We start from the raw sequence: 10,817 nt of genomic DNA, 5'->3' as shown, positions 1-10,817 counted from the left end.
CCAAACAAACAGCTTATTGTTGTTACTTTCATAGTTTTCATTGCTATAGTGATGTATATGTTATTGCAATTGGATCCCTACTTCATTATGCAGAGTATTCGATTTACTAGTTAGTCACTAATATATTAGTATGTTTGCCTTAATTTTATGCAGTCATGTTAAAATAATAAGCTTTCAAGTAAATATAAAGGCTTACTAATCATTTGTGCAACCTATACTTTTTATAACACCCAGCCCAGCTGAAGCCCACTAGTGGTGTGGTTTATATCCGTGACTCATAAGTGGTTGTGTAGTGGTAGTTTAGTACCACCTCAAAAGTTTGGACAGTCTTGGTTCACTCAACCATGGTATTTTTGGGTTAACCCTTTTACGTAAAGTGAGGACAGCGTCAGCGTTGATTCTTCAACTCTGGTATTCCCGGGTTAACTCTTTTACGTAAATGAGGACTAATGCAGTAGAGGAATACTATGCAACCGTAGGTTCACTCAGTATGCAGAGTGAACTAATGTGGACTTGGAGATAGGGTGTTACAACTTATAATCATATGAGTGTCATAATCTACACTAAACTAAGTACTATTGTATATAAAACTAGGAAAATAACTTCTATTACACCACTTTTTGTATAAGAACAAATTGCCTCACCATCTTGAATATAATTTCCAAACAAGAAATCGCAGTAACATCCCACTCTAGTTGTCTATGGCTAGGAAGTTTATGATTATAAGAGTAGTTGACATCACAGCGCTATAGAAATTACATGCCTTGGAAATTTACTAAATATCATTTTCTTTGTTTAAGTGGATGTTATATGTGAATATCAAGGTATTTTTAAAAATGTAAAACTTAATTTTTAGATCTAAGTTTATGTTCTTTTTCGCTGCTTTCATCGTCCAACTTTTCTTTCATGATTATTAGAAGAAAAGCCAAAATTCTATATAAAGTTATTCGTAAAAATCAAGCTTTAAAATTAAAACTGCTTTGAGATATAATATCTACCAAAAACAAACATGAGTCGTACTTTATTTAGTCATTGCCACACCAAGTATGAACCCCGTGCCATACGAAAACATTGAATATCCATGCAGTGGCATATGGTGGGGTGGTTCGGAAGTCATACACACCTCCTCTAAGTCACAGGATTCTATAAGACAACATGCTATTGTGGCAAAATGGAGTTCAATTGCTCTCTGTTCGTCATCTTTCATGAGAACCCTAAGTTACACTTATAAAAACATAAGTACTACTGCAGTCAAATATTCCTGGTTACCTATATAGTCTGATCCATCATCGGTTGTATCAAACATAAGTACATCCTATTGTATCAAAGATTGTACTTTAGCATTTCTCTCCTACCTAGTCTGATCCATCGGTTGTAGGTAGATCCAATGGTATAGCACATCCTAATGTGCAAAATCTATTGAGTGCGCGCACGCTCAATAGCCTTACGCAGCGACGGAGAGGACGACCGTCCGATCACTCTACTGCTCCTCTAAATCACCTAGATACATCCGCGTTACTCTCTCTCTCCCAGAATCGTGTCGACACGTCCGTTTCTCTCTCTCCCCGATCCGGCGATTCCTCTTCCCAAGACGTGTTCGAATTTCACCAACGTTTTTATCTTTCTATACTATATTTTTCTTCTTTTAGAAATTTCTTTTAAAATACCCATCCGATTTACGATTTGATTATACCATTGTGTTCGTAACAATTAAATCGGTGTGATACCTATATCGGGGTATCTAAAGACTATACAAATACGTACGGTCAACAGGGTACCAAATAGGAAGGAGAATATATCTGTATAACGTTGGTTAGGAGCCCGGTACGTACCGGATTGCATGCCGTGTACTTCGGACCCGAGCCATAACCGAAATGGGATAGATCTTAGTCTTACTAGATTAGAACTCTATCATATCTATAACCCTTCCCCCACTATATAAGGGGTACGGGGTGCCCCCTTGAGGGCAAGAGAGATTCATCTACGCAATACAATCGCCAAGCAGGAGTAAGGTATTATCTAGCCACGTCGAGAGCTTGAACCTGGGTAAACCCTCTCCTTTTTCATCACTAACCATCGAATTCCGAGCTTGGTAGCCACCCTGTAAGTTTATTGCCGACCCCGATCGTCGATAGTTGGCGCACCAGGTAGGGGCAGCGCTAGCTTTCTTTTTTCGATCTAAAGCTCTTTTTAGCGAAGTTCGATGGACTTCAACTCGAACATCATGAAGAGGAAGTTCCCGCCGGGCTCGACCTTTAAGTTTGGCGGCATCAGACTTCAGACCGACCAGTTCGGCACTTTGTCGTACACCGACTCAAGCTCCTCTGACTCGAACGAAGAAGTTTGCCGGTTCGAGCCAAACAAAGAGGTATCGGGTCAAACTCAGATCCAATCTGGGTCGCATGACATTGAGATGCTTTCTCCCAGCCCGGACCGGCAGGCAAGCCAGGGCGCAACCCCTATGGAGGTAGAAACCAATCCCGAGGCGGCGCAGACTCCTCCGGTCAACACTTCCGAGACTCGGAGCAGCACTGGAAGCTTCGTGCCGCCCCTAGAGGTCTTCGCCACTAGCAAGCCAATGTCGCCTTCTTCTGTAGCCGGACGATCAGCAAGAGGAGGAGGCGGCCCCCGCCTAGTAGAAAAACGCCGACTTGAGGAAGAAAAGGAACGCCAGCAGCGGGAGGAAAGGGAATGACAAGCAGCGCAGTCTCACGCTGCGCTGTGAATCCAATCTCACAAGGTGTAGCACGATCTACTCCAGACCCAAGTCGACGGACATCACGTCTTTAAGACGCCCTAACAGAACATCCGTGCGGCCGCCGATCTACTCGGCGTCATCATCCAGCAGCTCCCACAGCGGGATCTACCTACGGTAGAAACCATAAACAAGATCAAGGCCATGGTGACTACTGTTGCGATCCAGCACTCCCTCCAGCGCACGACAGGTACCCCAGTCGCTCGTTCGGAGGCTTAGTCGTCCAGATCTCCTAGGTCTCGGGCGAACGTCCCTCGGCAGCTGATGTCACGTCTAGAAATTTACACCAAATTTCTAAACAATAGCATGTATTAAATCTCGGTCCAGGAATCAGCCCGAGTACACACTATGACAAATTAATACACAGTTTCACGACTTAAAAACAAATAAAAACAATTATCTATCGAAATGCAGCGGAAAAGAAAAACAAGACTAGACCATCTAATCTTCAGCTTCAGCTGGTGATGACGGCTCCACACCACAGACATTCTCGGCGGCAGACTGAACCTCACTTCAACCTTAGGAACAACCTTCTGACTGGAACTCTGGCACTTGCTCTGGTGGGGGAAAAATTAAGCAAGACTGAGTACAAACCACCGTACTCAACAAGTAACACCCAAGAGAGAAAGAATAATGAATGCAATAGGGTATCAAAGATAGACTAAGGTTAACTTGCACAAAACAGCAGTAATTTAGCAAAACAGTAAATAAAATAGACTGAATAAAAGTAAGTAAACATTTAAAATAATCATACACTGTCCAACATTACACTACGTTGCAACAGGCCCAAACCACTGTCCAGCGTTACACCACACTGCAACAGGGTCAACCCTCTGCCCAACGTTAAACCACGTTGTGACAGACCCAAACCACTGCCAACGTTACACCACATTGCGCAGGGTTAAACCAGTTGCAAGATTCACCAAGTTATTAAGGGTTCAACTAATCCCAGTGACTCACCGTTGCCCACTCTGGCTTGTGGTTAGTACGTGTAAGACTTCCAGGGTTTCCTAAGAACCGGTCCTTAATTACCATGGGCAGGACTCTCAAAACCATGCACCCACAGCCCACCATAAGCAATATTTTAGTTGTATTAATCCACATCGGGAAATTAACCATGATCACAACCATTAAAGGTCTATCAAAGTCTAATCATTAATTAAATATGAATTGGTCAGCTAGTTGAACTAAGCATGGGTAAGCATCCCCTAATCCTAATTCTAGTCAAATTAACCCTGTGATAACAATAATAATGAGTGGGGATCAACGAATATAAAGGTAATTGCCCAATAGGTAAATACAATAAATAGATTTGCATAAAACAATGCATGTTTGAATGTAAAACAGGGATTTTATAAACATGGGTTCAATATGATCAAAGAAGGGTGCCACTTGCCTTGCTTAGACCCATGAGGAACTTCGGCGACGACTTCGAGAACGAACGGCGCTGCGACGGGGTCAAAACCTACGACAAACAAGGCAAAACAAACAAAAGAGGCTATAAAACTACTGAAACAAAGAAAGAAACTATTTTTAATGGATTCTTGATATTTTTCTGGATTTAATGAAACTTGAATGGACCTAAACGGAGACTAGATGAATTAGCTGTGAATTTTAGAAGTTTAACTGGGTTTTTAAACTAAACAGGAAAACCTTATTGATTTATTGCGCAATAAATTGGAGACGATGACGTCAGCGAGGAGAGAGGGGGAATGCTGATGGCTGGGACCCACTTGGCAGTGAGACAGAGAGGGGAAAGGGTATGACACGTGGGGTCCACGGGGAAAGAGAGAAAGGGGAGAGAGCTGTCGGGCGGGGTCCACGAGGCAGTGAGGAGAGGGAGTATGACGGGTGGATCCCGTGGAGGGAGAGGGAGCTGGCGCCCGACAGATGGGCCCCACTGGTCAGTGGCACAAGACAGAGGAGAGGGAAAAGAAGGAGTGGGCCGAGAGAGGTGATGGGGACTTTGAGCGCGGGTTGGGCCACGGCTTGGGGAATTTGCGAACAGCACAATATTCGCATAACAAATCCAAAACGTGCACGAATTAGAGATTCTACGATGAATCGGATCCGAAACGCGAAGCCGTGAACTGTTAGCGGAACAAAGATAGGATTAACGATATGTTAAATCGAGATTTAACGACTCGCTAAACCGGAAACTAAATTACTTTAGCGTAAAATCAATCTACTTACGAAATTAAAGTCCGCACTGTAGATCAATCTCACGTTAGCTAATAGATTAGAAAATCTAAACAGTTACACGGTAGATTATAATAGATTGATCCGCATGAGTAAAACATATGCGAACCTGAGATTTGGTGGAGGGATCAACGATGGATTGCTGTTGTTCCTTGCTGTTCGGCAAGAAAACCTATATAATTAAATGGTAGATGAATTTAGATTGATTCGCAAGAATAAAATATATGCGAACCTGAGATTTGGTGGAAAGAAACCGGCAGACGGCTGCACTGCTGCAAACAAGGATGCAGTAGGGCTGCTAGCGGCTTGCTGCGCAGCTGCTCGACAGGAGGCGGCTCGAGGAGCACGGGAGAGGGAGACGGAAAAAGGAGGTGAGGCTCTAGGGGGTATTTATAGGAGAAAACTAGAGATAAATCTAGTTATCCATCTCCTATAAAAAAGAAATAGATAAAGTTTCAAAGGGATAAGAAATAGAATTCTAATTGATAGGAATTAATTTTACTGTGAGAGAGGAGGTGGTGGGGCTGCTCACGGCCGTGGTGGGCGGATGGGGTGGAGTACGATGGGGGAAAGGGGGACATCGTGCACGTGGGGGAGAGGGAGTTGGGTTCGGCCAGGAGGGAAAAAAAAGGAAAAAAGAAAAAGAAAAAGGGAAAAAGGGAGAAAGGAAAAAGGGAAAAAGGAAGGAAAAATGAAGGAGGGAAAAAGAAAGAAATTGCCTCCAATTTTGCCAATTTTTATTTTGTTTATTTGAGCAAAATTTTATTCTCTGAAATTTAAATATAAATGTTGTTAATAATTTAAAACGCTTTCAGGACATTTTAGAATATCCGAAAAGCTTCAAATTAATTTAAATTAATTTACATAGGGTTTTCTCTTGAACTTTAATTAACAAATTATTCTTGGCTTGAGTAAAACAATGGGCGTGACAACTGACTGGTTCCCGGCCGCATAGCGAAAGCAGAGCACGTCAGCACTCTCCTGACTTGGCACGGAGGAGTGACTCAGTCGATAGACAACGCCGCATTGACGACGAGATTCGCCGACTGGATCGGCAACGCCAGGAGCTTAGGGCGGAGAAGCGGGGTCTCAATCGGGAAAACTCTGCCGACCTCCGCCACAAGCTCGAACAACGACGCCGGGAGGACCGTTGCCACGACTGAGACCACCGAAGTCATAGCTAGGCGTCTAAGCATCGGTCACTCGAGAGCTCTGACACTGACATGACAGATGGAGTCCCGGCCTTCACTAAAAACTTAAGTCAGTTGACTTGGCCGACAGGTTTCAAGCCCACCGGCATTAAGAAATACAACGGTTCCATCGACCCGAAAGCGTGGCTTACAGTATACTCCATGGCCATCCGGGCGGCAGGAGGCGATACCAAAGCCATGGCCAATTAGTTACCGGTTGCCTTGAATGATTCGGTCGGACATTGGTTGTCGGGGCTCCCCAAACGGTCCATTGACTCATGAGCAGAGCTCCACGAACGATTCATCGCCAATTTCCAGGGCACATATGAAAGCCAAGGACAAAGTACGATCTGTACCAAGTCCAGCAAAAGAAAGGCGAATCTCTACGGGCCTATATTAAAAGGTTCTCAGAGGTCCACAACTCCATCCCCGACATAAAGGATGATGTGGTCATTGTCGCATTCCAAAAAGGAGTGCGCGATGAGCCATTCATCGCTAAATTCACCAGGAAAGAGCCGACCACGGTCAAGGAACTTTTCGACATGGCTAACTCCTACGCAGCGGTCGTCGATACGGGGTCCGCCTCACGGGGAGACAGGTATGAGGAGAAAGGACAACCATCAGGCAAAGGAAAGGAGAAGGAGCATAAGGACTCGGACTCACGGAAACGCAAGCCCGAGGAGCAGGTGGCCGTCGCAGAACGACAACCGATCCAGCGCCCCAAGATGTCTGATTATGACAAAGTCATGAACAACAAGTGCCCCTACCATCTGAAGTCCTCCCACCTGGCCAAAGATTGTATTGTTATGCGTCACTACGCAGAGCAGTTAGCCAAAGACCAGTCGGGGGCCGCCGGACCAAGCAAGACGAAGCCCACCGAAAAGAAAGATGATGACTTCCAGGATCCGCAAGCCGAGCTAAACCATATCTTTGGTGGTCCACTCGCACACGAGTCCAAGCGAAAGCAGAAGCTCGCATCATGGGAGATAAACACCACAACGGTGGATGTCCCCCAGTACCAACAATGGTCGGAAGTCCCGATCACGTTCGACCGCTCGGATCACCCTGATCAAGTGGCTCACCCGGGGCGGCACCCACTGGTGCTAGCCCAGTCGTCAAGAATGTCAAGTTGAAACGCGTGCTCCCGATGGAGGAAGCGCCCAAAATATCCTCTTCGCCAAGACGCTCGACGACATGAAACTCCCAAGGTCGGAGCTACGCCCAAGCAATGCGCCCTTCCACGTGGTCATTCTCGGGCTATCGGCAACACCACTCGGGCAGATCACTCTTCCGGTTACCTTTGGAACAAAGGACAACTACCGGACTGAGAACATGTGCTTTGAAGTCACCGACATCGAGACGGCGTACCATGCCATCATTGGCAAACCCGTGGTGGCGATGTTCATGGTGGTCCCGCACTACACCTACCTCATGGTCAAGATGCATGGACCACATGGCGTAATCACCCTGCATAGCGACATCAATAGGGGTGGACAAAAAGCTCGTGACTCGTTAGCTCGCTCGACTCGTGACAAACTCGGCTCGGCTCGACTCGACTCGGCTCGTATCATTTTTCTAATGAGCCGAGCTAGCATTTTAGCTCGTTAGAGATAACGAGCTAGCTTGAGCTAGCTCGTGAGCTGCTTGCGAGCCTAACGAGCTAGACCAAAGACACGCAATTCGCCGGCGTTTATTGATTCCACCCTGGAATGCATGTGTTCAGTACTTCATAGGTTCATCATGTGATATGTTTGTTCAAACTTTAATATTTACATACAATTTCATATGATTTTCATATTTGAACTGAAAATTTGCTAGTATAATCTATTGAAAAATTGTTTAAATTCACTTTCAATGCATGGCTCACGAGCCTAACGAGCCAGCTCGAGCTTTGTAACAAGCCGAGCCGAGCCAGGTTTTTAGCTCGTTACGATAACAAGCCGAGCTGCGCCGAGCCAGCTCGTTATCTTAACGAGCTAGACCGAGCCGAGCCGAGCCGAGCTGGCTCATTATCTAGCCCTAGACATCAAGCAGGCCTTCAGCTGCGAGGCGGAAAGTTGCGAAATTGCTCAACAGGCTGAAGAGCAGGCCGGCCGGGAGCAGATACGTGAAGCCTCGACTTGCAAGACGGAGGACGATGATCTACCATCTAAAAAGGCGGCAAAGATCACCTCCAACGAGAAGAAGCAGATCGCCCTCGACCCCGCCGACTCGCCTAAATTTACATTCATAGGAACTCAATTAGATTCTAAATAGGAACTCGCGCGCGTCACTTTTCTCCGAAATAATAAAGATATTTTTGCTTGGAAACCGTCTGATATGTCGGGAGTCCCTAGGGAAGTGATTGAGCACTCCTTGAATGTAAAGATGACGCTAGGCCAGTTAAGTAGCGCCTTCGCTGCTTCGCACAAGACAAAAAAGACACGATTAAGGAGGACTTGACCAAACTGCTCACGGCCGGCTTCATTAAAGAAGTCAAATACCCCGACTGGTTGGCCAACCCCGTCTTGGTCAAAAAGAAGAACAACAAATGGTGAATGTGTGTGGATTACACGGTCCTTAACAAGGCATGCCCTAAGGATCTGTTTGGTCTACCGCCCATTGACCAAGTTGTAGACTCGACGGCTGGCTGTGCATTACTCAGCTTCCTCGATTGCTACTCGGGCTACCATCAGATCAGCCTAAGACAGGCCGATCAGATGAAGACCTTCTTCCTTACACCATTCGGCGCGTACTGCTACATCACGATGTCGTTCGGTCTTAAAAACGCGGGGGCAACCTATCAACGGACTATCCAGGGTTGCCTTCATGACCAGATCAGGCGAAACACGGAAGCATATGTCGACGACGTGGTCGTAAAGTCGAGGAAAAAGGATGACCTACTAGATGACCTAGAGGAAACCTTCAACAACCTCCGATGTTACAGGATGAAATTAAATCTTGAGAAGTGTGTGTTTGGCGTCCCCTCCGGCATGCTCCTTGGTTTCGTCATATCCCGACGAGGCATCGAGCCAAACTCGGAGAAAGTCCAGGCCATACTCAACATGAAGCCTCCTAGCGAGCTTCGACACGTCTAGAAGTTGGTCGGATGCATGGCTGCCAATAGCCGATTCGTTTCACGACTCGGCCTCCGAGGAATGCCCTTCTTCAAGCTACTGAAGAAGACCGACCACTTCACATGGACCCCAGAAGCACAAGAGGCTTTTGAGGACTTCAAGAAATACTTGACCTCTCCCCCCGTGCTGGCTTCGCCCAGCCCAAACGAGCTGCTCCTACTCTACGTCTCGGCCACAGAACAAGTCGTGGTCGAGCGGGAAGAAGACAGACACACACAACTGGTCCAGCGACCGGTCTACTTCGTCAGCGAGGTACTCAAAGAATCCAAGCTAAAATACCCCCAGGTCTAGAAACTCCTCTATGGCGTCCTGATTACGGTAAGGAAGCTCGTTCATTACTTTCAAGCCCACCAGGTTTCAGTCGTCACATCCTATCCACTCGGCGATATCATACACAACAAGGAAGTGCAAGGCCCCATCGCAAAGTGGGCACTGGAGATGATGATATACGACATCACCTTCAAACCCCGTACTGCAATAAAGTCACAAGCGCTCGCCGACTTCGTGGCTGAGTGGACCGACGTACAACTTGAAACCGCGCCAGAAGAGCTACCCCACTGGACCATGTACTTCGACGGTTCCTTACGGATGTCGAGGGCTGGGGCTGGAGTGGTGCTTATATCGCCCAACAGCAAAAAGTTCAAATGCGTGCTCCAGATCCACTTTCCAGCCTCGCATAACGTAGCCGAGTACGAAGCACTCCTTCACGGGCTACGGTTGGCTATATCCCTCAGGATTAGGTGGCTGCTTGTTCGTGGAGATTCCCAGCTAGTCGTCAACCAGGTCATGAACAAGTGGACTTGTGCCAACGAAAATATGCAAGCCTACCGACAGGAGGTGCGCAAACTTGAAAATAGGTTCGAAGGACTCGAGCTAGTCCACGTCCTGCGGCACAACAACGAAGCCACCGATGAACTAGCCAATCTCGGCTCAAAGCGGCTACAGGTGCTAACCGACATGTTCGTCGAACACCTCATGAAGCCTACGGTCGAGAACAAGGGCGAACCCGAGCCAACCCCGGGTGAAGCAGAAGATGCAGGAGATAACGGCCAACCACCGAACTCCAACGACCGCACGGTCGCAGTCCTCACTAACGACTGGAGAACCCCGTTCATCAAGTTCCTCACGGAGGAAGTTCTCCCGACTGATAAAGCTGAAGCCGAACGCGTCAGCTGACGAAGCTACTGCTATATCATGTCAGACGGAGAGCACCTCTGGCAAAGCGCGTCGGGCATTCTTATGCACTGCGAGGGCAAACAAATACTCCAGTCAATCCACTCAGGCCTCTATGGCAACCACGCCTCGGCCCATACGCTAATCGGAAAGGCTTATAGGCAAGGATTCTTCTGGCCAACTGTCGTCACAGACGCACAAGAGTTGGTTAGAAAGTGCGAAGGGTGTCAATTCTTCGCAAGGCAAACACACGTGCCGGCACAGGAACTGCAAACTATCCCGATCTCCTGGCCGTTCGCCGTCTGGGGACTTGACACTGTCGGACCCTTCATAGAACATCGAACAGCTACGTCCCTTCCACACATAGCCGATTTGTTGTAATTT

The 10,817-nt window shown here is 47.0% G+C and overlaps 1 protein-coding gene across 1 annotated transcript; it reads left to right on the top strand.

Annotated features, from left to right (window-relative positions):
* Positions 1-9,281: 9,281 nt before the first annotated feature.
* LOC107303772 lies at positions 9,282-10,436 on the top strand. Its single transcript, XM_015834455.1, has 2 exons — positions 9,282-9,512; positions 9,615-10,436. The coding sequence occupies exons 1-2, from the start codon at positions 9,282-9,284 to the stop codon at positions 10,434-10,436; spliced, it is 1,053 nt and encodes a 350-aa protein (XP_015689941.1).
* The last annotated feature ends 381 nt before the right edge of the window (positions 10,437-10,817 follow it).

The sequence above is a fragment of the Oryza brachyantha genome, chromosome 3, assembly GCF_000231095.2.
Source record: "Oryza brachyantha chromosome 3, ObraRS2, whole genome shotgun sequence".
Taxonomy (NCBI): Eukaryota; Viridiplantae; Streptophyta; class Magnoliopsida; order Poales; family Poaceae; genus Oryza; species Oryza brachyantha.
The sequence above is the reverse complement of the archived record's forward strand: the minus strand, read 5'-3'. Positions and strand labels throughout refer to the sequence as shown.

Excerpts from the sequence above, each read along its gene's own strand:
- LOC107303772 (XM_015834455.1), top strand. The coding sequence starts at position 9,282 with ATGCCCTTCTTCAAGCTACTGAAGAAGACCGACCACTTCACATGGACC. Across the intron at positions 9,513-9,614 it reads CGGTCTACTTCGTCAGCGAG|GTTTCAGTCGTCACATCCTA; the intron begins GTACTCAAAGAA and ends CAAGCCCACCAG.